The 14,071-nt window shown below is 48.7% G+C and overlaps 2 protein-coding genes across 2 annotated transcripts; one reads left to right on the forward strand and one right to left on the reverse strand.

Annotated features, from left to right (window-relative positions):
• Positions 1 to 5,336: 5,336 nt before the first annotated feature.
• Positions 5,337 to 6,622, reverse strand: LOC115065686 (zinc finger protein 16-like). The gene is made up of 2 exons (XM_029547865.1): positions 6,327 to 6,622; positions 5,337 to 6,213 (listed from the first exon to the last, which is right to left on the reverse strand). Exons 1-2 carry the CDS (start codon positions 6,620 to 6,622, stop codon positions 5,337 to 5,339), a joined length of 1,173 nt encoding a protein of 390 aa, XP_029403725.1.
• A 4,030-nt stretch (positions 6,623 to 10,652) lies between these two features.
• C17H8orf33 (chromosome 17 C8orf33 homolog) lies at positions 10,653 to 12,768 on the forward strand. Its single transcript, XM_021217215.2, has 5 exons — positions 10,653 to 10,689; positions 10,774 to 11,064; positions 11,211 to 11,295; positions 11,594 to 11,740; positions 12,287 to 12,768. The coding sequence occupies exons 1-5, from the start codon at positions 10,684 to 10,686 to the stop codon at positions 12,424 to 12,426; spliced, it is 669 nt and encodes a 222-aa protein (XP_021072874.1). The 5' UTR covers positions 10,653 to 10,683; the 3' UTR covers positions 12,427 to 12,768.
• Positions 12,769 to 14,071: the final 1,303 nt, after the last annotated feature.

A 14,071-nucleotide genomic window follows, 5' to 3' on the forward strand; every position in this document is an offset into this window, starting at 1 on the left:
TAGCCCTGGCTGTCCTGGAACTCACTCTGTAGACCAGGCTGGCCTCGAACTCAGAAATCCGCCTGCCTCTGCCTCCCGGGTGCTGGGATTAAAGGCGTGCGCCACCACTCCCGGCGGCGTGTCTCTTTCTACATGGGTCCAAAATTGCTTGAAAGAACCAAGAGACCTTGACGAAGGTAGTGTGGTAGCTAATCTCGCCTTCGTGGGAAACCAGTCTCTGAGCATGTCTCTAAGGGATGGCCTAGATTAAGTTGAGGTGGGCTGGCCCACCCTAAGTGTGTTTCATGAGTTAGATTCTTGACTGAATGAGAAGGACTGAGCCGAGTGTGAGCATGCATCGTTCTCCTCTCTGTGACCCCAAACGCTATGTGACCAGCTGCCTCAAACGTACGCACACGTCTTCCCACCATCCTGGACTGTACCTGGCCTTTGAACCACAGGAAACCCTTCTTTAAGTTTCCTTTGCCATGTGCTTGTCAAAGCAATGGCAGCCAACTAAAACAACCATCAGCACGGCTGTTTCTAAGACTGGACCGGAGGGTCTTACGGCTTCTCTGATGAGGAAAGCCGAAGGAAGAGCGCCCAGGCTTTCTTATCAGAAAAGGGTTTCTGATCTACATGTGGGATCACAAAGAGGAGGCAGTCTGAGGCTAATGCTCCATTAAAACATGGAGTCAGAGAGGCCGGAGAGGAGGCTCAGTGGTTAGGAGCACTGGATCTGCCAAAGAAACAAGAGTACAGATACCGGCACTTCCGTGTAAGCGCACCACCTGTAACTCCAATTCCAGGGATCTGCCGCCCTCTTCTGGTCTTCTGTCGGTACTGCATGCAGGTGGTGTACAGATATCCATGCAGTCAAAACGCTCATAAAAGTAAAATAGTAATGATTAAAAAAGTTTTTAAAAAGCGGAGATGGCTAAGTGGGATGGCTCAGCGTTAAGAACATTCATATCCCTTCCAGAAGATTTGAGTTTGATTCCCAGTACTCATGTCAGGCACCTCACAACTGCCTGTAACTTCCACTCCAGGGGGATCCAACTCCTTTGGTCTCTGTGGGCACCTGCACTCAATCACTCTCAATCTCTCTCTCCCCCCCCTCACACACACACTCACACACAGAATTTAAAAATTGAGCCTTCGGGCATGGTGGCGCATGCCTTTAATCCCTGGCACTCTGGAGGCAGAGGCAGGCGGATTTCTGAGCTTGAGGCCAGCCTGATCTACAGAGTCCCAGGACAGCCAGGGCTACACAGAGAAACCCTGTCTCAAAAAACCAACCAACTAAACCAAACCAGACGAACAAACGAAACCCACCACGACCAATTGAGCCACACTGCTCCTTGTAGTTCAGCTCATGTTTAACTGCTGACCCATCCTAGTTCACTTAACTGAATTTGAATTTGCTTAGTGTCCAGAATTTCATATTCTGAGAAATGAATATTGGAGCTGGGGGGATGGCTCCGCGGTTAACAGTACTAGTTCCTGCTCTGACTTCCTTCAGCGTTGGACTCCGATGTGGAACTGTAAGCCAGATAAACTCTTCCTCGACTCACTTTTAGTCATGGTGATTCATCATATCCCTAGAGACCCTAACTAGCACAGAGTCCCACTCTACAGTCCAGACTGGCTTTGAACTCAGCAGTAACCTGCTTGCCTCCACCTTTTGAACACTGAGACTATGGACATGAGCCGCCATGCCCAGCTTCAGAAATCTTAACCGAGTTATAAAGAGTAACCATCACTGGGCTAGCGGTGGCTCAGTCAGTAAAGGTACTCTCCAAAAGGGTGTCAAATGTGGGTGAAACCCCAGAACTCAGGGTAGAAGAGGACTGACCCCCGCAAATTGTTCCGACTCCAACACAAGTGCTGTGGTGGTATGTGCCCGCCTCCCATCCCCAAACAGGTAAATCGTAATGAGAGTAACATCACTAGGACTGAAAAACACTTCAGACTTCCTGGTGAAGACCCGTCTCTTTGGGGGTTCCTACTGAAGTTATCAGGAAACATAGGCAAACCTGAGGTGAAGGACGTTCTACAGTAACTGGAAGTGTGCTCCAAACATGCCAAAATTGGGAAAGCTAGCCTGAACTGGTCCAGAGGGGAGGACCAAACAGCTAGGTGTGTACGACAGAAGGCTGTATCCTGGAACAGGATCAAACATTTCAACTTTGTACACAGGAAAACACTGAGAAAGTTGTCCAAATATTAATAAAGTTTAGAGATTAAAGTATGTCATGAACAGCCATTTGCTAACAGTGTATCATCCTGTTGCTCAGACTAAACTCCTGCAAAACAAAACAAAACTGTCTATAAGGAACATGATTAAAAAAAAAAAAACAACCAAACCTTAAATGGGGAGCTCTGAATGTGTTTGTGCACACATCTATGTAAAACTCCAAAAATTATTATACAATCACGAAAGCTGTAGTGGACACGTTTGATTACTCAAAATGTCATGGAAAACTTTGAGAGTTCTCTGCTGTCTTTCCGTTACAGGTCCCATGTCTTGCTGTCAGTGGACAGCAACCACTGGTAACCGTGACCACAGCTCCACTGGACACCGCATTAAAGCGAGGCTAAAAACGGAGAAGTTGACATCTCCCTGGCCCGATGGTGGAATTCCCAACTGGATAGACAGTCTCATGAGCTGTTTCTGGAGCCTTTCCTTGATGTTTGGCTCTTGTTGTGATTCTGAGATTCTAATATTCTGTGAAGGAAAATGCCTAAGCCAGGCTTCTAAAAACTAGGAGGTATGTACGTACCAGGTCCACTCTGACTACATGGGCTGGAGAGATGGCTCAGAGGTTTAGAGCACTGACTGCTCTTCCAGAGGTCCTGAGTTCAGGTCCCAGCATCCACATGGTAGCTCTCAACCATCTGTAATGGGATCCGATGCCATCTTCTGGGGTGTCTGAAGACAGCGACATTACACTCACATACATAAAATAAATTCTTTAAAAAAAGAAAAGAAAGAGTTCATGTACAAAATAGGTCTTATTTCTCTAGGGAATGTGTCATGCTGAGGAAGGGGAGGAAGGGAGGAACACCGTGTGGCAGTAGCGTGGCTCAGGAACATCCTCTGTCCTCAGGCAAGCACGACACACATTGATTGGGCTTCTAGTCATGGAATAGTTCCATTCCTGCAAGAACTTTGAGCACCTCTTCACAACTTGACCTGCTATGCTAGCAGGTAGGCAGTCTATGCTAAAGGGCAGCGAACTCTGGCAAAGCTAGGGAAGTTCCTGAAAAGGGCCAGAAAGCAAACAAAAAAACTCTAGTGTTGTGGAGCATGTGCTATCTGTGACGGTGCTTAATTCTGACGTGCGTGCGACACCTGCTAGAGATCTGAAAGCAAATGGGCGAGGGTGTGTTCTAGCAAAGGTTTATTTACTGAAAGAGGCTAAATCTGGTCTGGTTGGCGTGTGTCATGTGACACTCTCATACCTACCTAGTAGCTAGGGAACTTTCTGGGGACAGATAAGTTGTACCTGAGCTTTCTCCCTGTTCAGAGCTTAAAGGCACAGCTCTGGAAAAATGAAGAGATTAGTGAGCTGGTACAGTGTGTGTGTGTGTGTGTGTGTGTGTGTGTGTGTACCTAGAAAGTTCTGGGTTTCAGGCAGATTAAATACCCAGAAATCCTCCTATAGTTCAGTCTGAGCAGGGTTTTGGCATCAGATGTAAACAAAAGGGCACAGTGGAGAAACTGCCAACATGAAACATGAAAGCTCCATTATTGGGGGATAAGGATTTTTTTTTCAAGACAGGGTTTCTCTGTGTAGCCCTGGCTATCCTGGAACTCACTTTGTAGGCCAGGCTGGCCTCAAACTCAGAAATCTGCCTGCCTCTGCCTCCGGAGTGCTGGGATTAAAGGCGTGCGCCACCACGCCCGGCTGATGATTTTATTGTGCATAAGAAAGGGAAACTATTGGGAGGCATCTGGAGCCCAGAGCTGAGAGAGAAAGCAGCCTGCATAAGGCTCCTTCTCCCTAGGGAAGTGAGAGAGCCGGAGAGAGCACGGGCGGGGCGGGGGGGGGGTAATGAGACCAACAGGAGTCGGGGATGCATAAGGCATAAGAGAGCTGGGGTCCGAGGTGAGAAGCGGGGCCAGGAGCGTTGATATGTGTAGCAACTGTTGAGAAGGGGCTGAGGGGGCCTGGAGGGTGGGATGGTTTCTCATAAGCAGACACAGGTATATGTCAGTGGAGCCAGTTGTCCCTTCTGCCGGAGGTAAGGGTGGAAAATGACTTCTTTTGGCAGATGGGAAACAGCGTCACAAGTTCCTAAGGAATCCTGGCTTTCATCTAAGTGCCAGAAATCCTCCTATAGACCAATGTGGGCTCATTTCTGGATATTTGGACTGCCTGGGACAGAACAGGGGGTACTCCAAAGAAGATGATGGGAACATGTGTGAAAAGATGGCCTGGAACCTGCGGCCACAGAGCCGAACTATTTAGAAAGCGCTTCTGGGGTCCTGCCCCCGAGACACAGAAGCTGGAGGACTTGGCTTGAGGCTCAGCAGAGCGGTGAGGGGGACGCTAACCTGACTCAAGCTATGAATGAACACAGGACTACAGGAAGCTCTGGTGTAAGACATCAGGTGGGACGGGACAGCAACTGCAGTATTTTTTTTTTTTTTTTTTTTTTTTTGGTTTTTCCAGACAGGGTTTCTCTGTATAGCTCTGGCTGTCCTGGAACTCACTTGGTAGACCAGGCTGGCCTCGAACTCAGAAATCCGCCTGCCTCTGCCTCCCGAGTGCTGGGATTAAAGGCCTGCGCCACCAGGCCCTGCTGCACCTGCAGTATTACCCCAAGGAAGATGGCAATTGGATCTGAAAATCATTCACCTAATTCTTACATAAACAATCAATAACAGACTCTGAATCTGAACTCACTCCCTATGACTGAATGCTAAATAACAACAACAAAAAAATCTCTGAGGTTATTGCCAGTCAAAAAGGTCACAAATACCTGTTTTCACACCCTTTGATTACAATAATAAATTCTGAACACTTAGCCTTTGTCATCTTTTCCTTCTAACCTACATGAGTCTGTTTTCAAACCATAACACAACAAAATGCAGATGAGAAGTCACACGGTGGCAGCAACAGCAGGGCAGCCTTGAAGAGCATTCCAAAGGAGGTCCCGGGTTCTATGGCAGCTGGACACAGTAATCAGTGAACTGGCTCCCTGGCTGGGTTCGAGGGCCAGAAGAACCAGAGGACCCCCGGCTAGTCATTCCTCCCAGCCTCCAGGCTACTCTGTGTGAATCAGCTGGTGTTTAGCCAACTTGGACCACTGGCTGAAAGCCTTCCCACAAGCAGGGCAGGCGTAGGGCTTCACTCCACTGTGATTGCTTCGGTGTTGGGTAAGGACAGAACACTACTGAAGATCCTGCCACAGTCACTGCACTGATAGGGCCTCTCGCCAGTGTGGACTATTTGGTGTTGAATGAGATGTGAGCTCTGGCTGAAGCCATTACCACACTCAACACACATGTAGGGCCTCTCCCTGGTGTGCACTTTCTGGTGGTGAATGAGATTTGAACTTCGGTTGAAGGTTTTACCACACTGGTTACATTCATGAGGTTTCAACCCGTTATGAATCAGCTGGTGCTGAATGAGGGTTGAGCTCTGGCTGAAGGTCTTCCCACATCTGGTACATTCATAAGGTTTTTCCCCAGTGTGGACTCGATGGTGAAGGACGAGGTTAGAGCTACGACTGAAGGTCTTCCCACATCTGGTACATTCATAAGGTTTTTCCCCAGTGTGGACTCGATGGTGAAGGATGAGGTTAGAGCTACGACTGAAGGTCTTCCCACATTCCTGGCACTCATAGGGCTTGTCTCCCGTGTGTACACCCTGATGTTGGATGAGGGCGGAGCTGTGGCTGAAAGCTTTCCCACAGACACTACACCGGTACGGCTTCTCTCCCGGGTGAGTGATTTGGTGCTTCCAGAGCACGGAGCTGTAACTAAAGGCTTTCCCACACACGGCGCATGCGTGAGGCTTCTCACCGGTGTGAACTCTCTGATGCTGCTTAAGGCTAGAACTCTGGCTAAAGGCTTTCCCACACTCACAGCACGGATAAGGTTTCTCTCCAGTGTGAACCCTGTGATGCTTAATGAGTTTTGAGATGCGGCTGAATGAGGTTTGATGCTTGCCACACTCTTTACACGCGTAAGGTTTCTCTCCAGTGTGAACCATCTGAGGTTGCCTGAGGTGTGCACTCTGGCTAAAGGCTTTTTCCCACACCCACTGCATTCACCTGTGTGAACCCTGTGGTGTTTGGTGAGGTTCGAGCTCCGCCTGGAATGGATTCTTTGATGCTGGAGGTCTGAGCTCCGCCTAAAAGTCTCGCCACATTCACTGCATTCATACTGCTTTTCGATTGTGTGAGCCTCTTGGTGTTTTTGAAGGCTCGAGTTCTGGCTGAAGGTTTTTCCGCAATCGTTACACACATGATCCTCATTGTGGTGGTGAACCTGATGCCTGTCAAAGTCTGTGTGCCCCACAAAGACTTCTGTACGCTCGCCACCCTGGCAGGCTTTCACAGGTAGGCAGGGTTGCCAGTGGTTTTTAAGAACAGAGTTTTGTCTAAAGGCCTTGCCACATTCGGAACACATTAAAGACTTCTCTCCCGAGTTGGCTCCCCGATGCTGACCAATGTCAAGGTTTCCCCTGAACACTTTCCCACACTCAGTACATCTTAATGGGCTTTCAGCTGTAGGAAGTCCCTCCGGGTCATTTATCCATTGTGCTGAATGTTCTCTGAGGTGTAGAATGGACGTGGCCTCTCTTCTGTAGAGATTCCCTGACACTCTAATGGACTTGGGCTCAAGCTAAGGTTTTTGTCCAAACCATTACAAATCAGACCTTTCTCCCCTAAAGGGGCTCTTGAGGAACCTGGTCACTGGTGTGAGGTCTCCCTACCAGTAGAGGGGCTGGAGCAGGCTCTCAGCTTCAGAGACATTCCAGTCCCTTTCTAATTGTTCACCAGGGAGCCCTCCAAACTTAGGAGATGGAGAAACATGACCAATGAATGACTGTTGGTATTTCTGTCTGTGATTCCAAATCTTCAGAAACGCGATCCTTGGGATAAAACTCCTTCTCTTCACTGCTGCAATCTGAAACAACACACATTTAGTCAAAGGAAGGACTGCTGTGACTGGAGCAGGGAAAGAGACAGACCTACAGATATGCTGGCCTCGCCCCTATGGAGGAAGCAATGGGAGCAGGGAACCCGCCATCTTATGGGAAGACCAAGGGAGCCCCACACTGATGAGACTGCATAGGAGCTGAAGACTGGCAAGAACCAGCTGTCCTTTCTAGGACTCTACACATCAAGGATGCAGTTTCCGTTTGCCCCTTGGCTCAGGACAAGATTCTGAGCACCCTTCAGCTGCCCCTTCAGACCCCACTCAGCAAACTCTATTGGCTCTACCTAAAAATAGAATAAGATATAAAACAAGTAACATTTGATATTGTTAATTATATAATATAAATGTATATATTAAATATGATACGCCATCATATATAATATAGATTAATATATTATTAATATAAGCATATAAAATATGAAATAAAGGCACCAGGTACTCTTTACCTTTCCCCCATGTAAAAGGAAGTACAGGCACACACACAAGTTTTAAAAAATTTACCATGTGTGCATGCCATGATGCGCATGTGGGAGTTACAGGAGAACTTACTGAAGTCGGTTCTCTCATTCCTTCTGTTTCAGCTTCCTAAGTACTAATTGCAGGTTTGTCCCTGGCATATCTGCAGGTCATGTTCATCTGTATGTGTGTGCCTGAGTTTATGGATGTGCACCATGTGTGTGCAGGTGTCCACAGGGGTTAGAAGAAGACACTGGATGTCCTGGAACTGGAGTTACAGGCATCTGGGAGCTGCCTGATGTAGGTGCTGGGACCCAAATCTGGTGGTCTTACCATTGAGCTATTTCTCCCACGTCTATATACATTATTTTTAAAATGACTCTTAAGAACTTGGGATACGGTTCAGTGGGAGCGCCTGCTTAGCAAGCACAAGGGTCTCTTTCCACCCCGAGCTCTCAATAGAAAACCGCAGGGTGAGTGAGTTGCGCCTGTAATCTAGTGTTTGGAGGGCTGATGCAGGAAGACCGTCACACATTCGAGGGGACAGTGGTCTACACAGTGAGCTCAAGGAACCTGGGTTACAGAGTGAGGGCCAAGCTCCTCAAGTCCAACCGTAGCTTACAGGCTCAAAAAGCTCTGACTAAGATGAGATGTCACTGGAGTGGACCAAGAGACAGGGCAGTAGGGAAGGAACTTTCTAGCTTGAGCCATTACTTACTGAGTGTTTTATTAGGAAACGATAGTGAGCCCACACAGATGTGAGTGCGCACGCCCTTAATACCAGCTCTGGGAGGCAGAGACAGGTGAACCTCTGGGCAAGGCCAATCTGGTCTCCATAGAGAGTTCCAGGACAGCCAGGGCCTACAGAGTGAGACACTGTCTCAAAACAACAGCAACAAAAGACTGAATCCACTATTCTGACCATGGTGGCAAATACCTTTAAATTCAGTACTCAGGAGACACAGGCAGCCAGGGGCACAGAGACCCTGCAGACAGACAGACAGACAGACAGACAGAACAAAGTATGGTAGATTTTATTCATTTTTTTATATAGGACCCCAGTATGTGGTTTTGTCTAGCTTCAAACTCACTAAAACCAGATTAACCTTGAACTCAGAGGTCCACCTGCCTCTGCCTCCTCCTGCATGCCGGAATTTTACAGGTATGTGCCACCATGGCCAAGTAGCTAGTTTTCTTTTTCTTTTTCTTTTTAAAGTGTGTATATCAGGGGACATTTTTGCCTGCATATCTATCTGTGTATCACATGTGTGGCATGCCTGAGAGGTCAGAAGGGGGTGTTGGATCCTCTTGAACTAGAGCTATAGTCTGTTTTTAGTTGTCATGTGGGTGCTAGGAAGCACGCAGGTCCTCTGGATGAATAATCAATATTTATAACCACTAAGCGTCTCCCCAAGCCTGTAAACTGTGTTTGTTTTCAGACCGTCTAGAACAGTGGTTATCAACCTATGGATCAAGAACCCCTTTGGGGGCCCCCTATCAAATACTTACATTATGATTCATAATAGTGGCAAAATTACAGTTATGAAGTAACAATGAAACAAAGACTATTAGAAAGAGAAACCCTGCCGGGGCGTGGTGGCGCACGCCTTTAATCCCAACACTTGGGAGGCAGAGGCAGGCAGATTTCTGAGTTCGAGGACGCTTTATTGGGGTCTATTGTGGGGCTTTCAAGGACCTTCTTATGCTTTAAACAAGACATGAGACTTCTATATAGTTTAAAGCTGTTGGCCTTTAGCTAGGGCAGACTCTGCTAGCTTCTAACTTAACCTGACTTCCGGCCTGGCCCAGCCACCTAGATAGCCCTTTCATTCCCTGCTCCTTCTGTGTCTGCTTAGATACTCCTGCCTCTGTTTGCATTCCTTGTCTCTCTGCCCGCCCAGTAGTTCCGCCCCCATACTTCCGCCCCCAGCTATTGGATGTCAGGTCTTTATTATAACCAATCAGCAGTAAGATCATGCTAGGCCGTCTCTTAGGTCGCCCAAGGCATTCCTCAATGCTTGACCTTCATCTTTTGGGAAGGTTTGGAAGACAAACCTTTACAAAATAGGAAACCTGGGGATGGGCCAAAGAAATGACAATACCAAAATCCTGCCAGCACTTAGCTCTCTGCCTGTACAGAATTAACAACTGGAAATACAGAGACATCCCTTAATACAACAGGGGTCTAACTGGCATACAGCTTGTTATAGGTATTTCAGGTGTGTGATTATGCATACTTTGTCATAGACTTACTCTTGGGAAAGTGGCCCTGTGTTAATTATTTTTCTGTTGCTGTGATGAAACAGGGCACAGTATATATGTCGCTATTCCGAAAGTGTGGAATAGAGGCATAGCGAAGAAATACTGAAATACAAAACAGGATTAGAAGCCCGTAGGGAAAACACCAAATCCTGTAGCTCCATGTCTGGTATCTGTAGTTCCAGGGCTAGACCGCTATGATAGCTTTTGCTATTCTTGGTTGTCAAAATGACAACCAACATCTGGAATTATCCTAAACCTCAAGGGGTAAGGAATTCCTGTAAGGAATTTTTCTTGATTTTTCGTTTGAGGTGGGAAGATGCACCTTTAATCTGGGCCACGTCTTCGGGTGGCTGCCTATATAATTGTCATGGAAGAAGGAAGTTCTTGCTCTGTCCACGCTTGCTCGGACTTTCGCTGGAAAGTTCACTCCTTCATTGCCATCAGAGCCTAGTTCTTCAGGATTCTGATGTATACAGGGGACCAGCTGAAGCATCTGTCAAGGCCGGCGCCCCGCCCCGCCCCGCCCTGCCTCATCCACCTGGCCCCATCTCAGGGCGTTCCCCCGACCCCACGGGTTCCATTCTCCCCGGGAATCAATCGTCTTGTTTCTTGGCGGCGCACTCTGCCTCCTAAAATTACAAGCACAGCCTGCAGCGCTCCGTCCACCCGAGTGCTGTCTGTCCCGCGCTGAGCGCTCGCTCTGGCTCGGCGGCGCTTTCTGCGGAACCTTGTGTCGTAGACGCGTTCCCAGAGGACTGAGTTCGCGCTGGTAGTTAGGATTTACTAGCTTCCGGCGGCCGCTCCGACTGATGGCGGTGAGCTGTGGGAGAAGGCGACTTTGTGGCGGGGCCCTGGGTGGGGAGACCCTGTGAATTTCGTCCTGTCCCACGTTTTTTCAGGAGCCAGGGCGTCCTGCTCGGGAGGCACCAGCAGCCTCGAGTCGGAAAGCGCAGCGCGCCGCGCGCAGACCCCGGTCCTCCCGCCCAGCTTCCGGTGCCTCGGATCCGCCCCTCCGCAGTTCGGTGCAACCTGCGTGCGACTCCGCCGCCGGAACCCATCCCGTGGGCAACGCAGTGGCGATGAAGCAAAAGAAGAAGAACACCCCGAACAGGGTCCCTGGGACAAATGGAAGCGAAAAGCCCTCCGAGAAACCTGCCCCGGACGAAGCTCCTCCTAGCGCCGAAGCCCAGGCAAGGATGGGACTCCCCGCGAGCTTTCGGGGCGCTAACCCGCCTGCCTCTGGGCTAGGTGTGCGGAATTAAGGCGCGGAAGGGATGGGAGTGGGGTCTGCGGGGTCCCGTTACCCATCACGACCATGTCCTCCCTTCTGTCCCAGGCGGAGCAGCTGGCGCGGGAGCTGGCCTGGTGTGTGGAACAGCTGGAGCTGGGTCTCAAGACGCAGAGACCCACCCCGAAGCAGAGTGAGGGCCCCTTCTCTACAGTTAGGGAAATGTAAACGGTGACAGTTCCGTGGACTGATGGTGTTGCCAAGGGGTGGGGTTGTTGCTTTTGGTTGGTTTGCTTTGTTTAGGTGTACTGAAACTTAGTTCTGTAGACCAGGCTGGCCTCGAACTCAGAAATCCGCCTGCCTCTGCCTTCCGCATGCTGGGATCAAAGGCGTGCGCCACCCCAGCCGGATGGGAATAGTTGTTTTTGTAGTAGGAGGATATGGAGTGTGTTTGAAGTCACTAGCTCTTTATTATTTTTTTTAATCTGCAGAAGAGCAGGCTGTTGGGGCAATCCGAACGTTGCGCAGTGAAAAAACCCCCTTGCCCCGGAAGAGACAGCTGATGCGCTCCTTGTTTGGGGACTACAGGGCTCAGATGGATGCAGAGTGGCGGGAGGCCCTACGGGCTCTAAAGGCTGGTGAGGAACTAGAAAGTGATTGGTTCAGTACATTAACTTCAAGGGGGTAGGGAGAGGCTCAGCTCCGCAGGGTTGGTGTGGGAAGAGGTGGGCTCAGGAGGGGAAAAATGTAAGCAGGGAGAAAGTCTTATCTCATAGGGGACGGAGGTCCTCATTCTGTTTTGGAGATGGGAAAACCCATTCATTTGTCTTGGCCTAGGCTCTCTTTACTGGCCATAAAGCCTGGTACCAGTTGGACTTTAGTTCCTGGAACTAAATAATAAATAACTTGGACATAAATCCTGGATCTGTTACTTAGATCATATAACATATCATTTTGTTAAAATGATCTAAATTTTGTTACTTAGATCATAGAACATTTTTGGTAAGTCACTACATCTCTGTGAGTCTCTTGTACAGGAATGTCATTATCTACTTTTTTAAGATAATTTTTCAGGTTTTTTTTTTTTTTGTTGTTGTTGTTAGGAAAGTTGTGTGGGTAATTGTAACTGCATGGATAAAGTTAGCTGTTATCCAGTTCTGACTCTCTGCTCCCCCTTCCTACAGCCACCCATTCGGCCCAGGTACAGCTCGTTGGTGAGGCCGCCAGAAAGAAGAGCGGAAGGGTCTGCAGGTCTCGTCCTGCAGGAAGAGCCAAAACCACTCTGGACTTGACCAACGAAGAGTTTCGGTTCAATTTCTTTTAGAGTCTCCTACATGCTGGACTGGTCATCCTCCTCCAGGTTGGTGTGGGGACGTGTCTTGCGTGCAGGGCCTTCCCAGGAATTCTTTCAGGAGAAGTGGGGTTGGTCTGTCCTTCACTGCAGCATGGACATGAAGCGACAGGCCCGTGTGAAGCTGCTATGTGGATGTGGAAACCTTTGAAGGAAATTTCTTCCTGTCAGAAGAGAGATGTGGAGTAGCTGCTGGTGATGAGGAACTGTGGGGAAGTTGAGGACACCACTGGCTCACTTTTGAAAGGCTGCTCTGGCCATTTTCTAGTGCTTTGTATATTGTCATATTGCCTTAATAAATCTTTTCTAAGGAAATAGGACGGTGTGTGAGAGAGTTCTGTCTGTGTTAGAGGAGGCAAGGCGAGGCAGGGCTGGGGCCACTTGGTCCGGCTCTGATCCAGGCTTAGTTCTTTGTTGCTGTTTCCTTTAGCAGTGTCTTCAGGAGCCAGCTTTTGTTTTCAGGAGCCAAGAAGCTCCTCGTCCTAGCCTGAGCTGAGTCTTAGCAGACTGCATGAAAACACAACACAACACAACCTTTACCATGTGTGTAGGTGGTATTTTTTATTCGTCTGGTGTAACTGTCTCCAGAAGTTTGCTGCCTCCGTCTGCTAACCTAGGCCTAGTCCTGGAAGCTTCTCGCCTTGGTCTTATCTAGGCCTAGAATGTTCTCCGTGTCTGAGACCTACTGCTGAATCAGCTCACCCTTTTTAGCCCTTTCTGAACTCTGTCAACTCAGCTGTTCCGACTCAAACGCCTCTCTCCTACCTGGCTGATTCAATCTGGCTTCTCTCTCTCAGCCTTTTATTTTTTTGCTCTGCTTGGCCTCAGACTAACTCTGGCAATCTGTTCTAATCCTCTGGCTCCTTCTCATTCTCTAGCTCATTCTATCTTCACCCGTGTCTAGCTTGTTCTCTTTCTGCAACCTAGTAAAACTGCCTCCCTGGGCTGGTGAGATGGCTCAGTGGGTAAGAGCACCCGACTGCTCTTCTGAAGGTCCGGAGTTCAAATCCCAGCAACCACATGGTGGCTCATAACCATCTGTAACAAGATCTGACGCCCTCTTCTGGAGTGTCTGAAGACAGCAACAGTGTACTTACATATAATAAATATAATAAAACAAAACCACCAAATAACAAACCTGCTTCTCCACCCCCCTTTCCCCTGCCCCTGCACCTGCCCCTTCCCCTCAAGTAACTTTCCTTTCCTCTCACTTCAGTGAAGAATATCCTGTTGTGTCAAATCTTTCTGATTTGTCACTTTGCCACTCCGAAGTCACTTTCAAATAGTGTGCTTCCTTCTACAAACCACCTTCATTATTTGGGGTTAAAGGCATGTGCTACAGCCGAGCCACACCACAACTAAAGACAGGTTTCTACAGTAAGCAACACAATCTCAGGGCTCACAGTGTGATCAAACGTCCTGCACGTGTGTGGAAGCTCAGCCTCTGGATTTGGTGGCAGTTGCCTTTACTCAGCCATTTTGCCAGCTCTGCCAGGGTTGACATCTGTACTGTACCCACTGCTCCACTGAGTTCAGATCTTCAGGTGAACCAGAAGTGTTCACACCAGTGTGGTCTGCTGGTGTTGCCCAAACTCATATCCTAGACTAAATACAACCT

Source organism: Mus pahari, chromosome 17 (genome assembly GCF_900095145.1).
Source record: "Mus pahari chromosome 17, PAHARI_EIJ_v1.1, whole genome shotgun sequence".
Lineage (NCBI taxonomy): Eukaryota > Metazoa > Chordata > Mammalia > Rodentia > Muridae > Mus > Mus pahari.

Excerpts from the sequence above, each read along its gene's own strand:
- LOC115065686 (XM_029547865.1), bottom strand. The coding sequence starts at position 6,622 with ATGTGTTCCGAATGTGGCAAGGCCTTTAGACAAAACTCTGTTCTTAAA. Across the intron at positions 6,214-6,326 it reads AGGCGGAGCTCAGACCTCCA|GCAACCTCAGATGGTTCACA; the intron begins GCATCAAAGAAT and ends TGCACACCTCAG.
- C17H8orf33 (XM_021217215.2), top strand. Across the intron at positions 11,065-11,210 it reads CTCCTAGCGCCGAAGCCCAG|GCGGAGCAGCTGGCGCGGGA; the intron begins GCAAGGATGGGA and ends CTTCTGTCCCAG. Across the intron at positions 11,296-11,593 it reads GAGACCCACCCCGAAGCAGA|AAGAGCAGGCTGTTGGGGCA; the intron begins GTGAGGGCCCCT and ends TTTAATCTGCAG.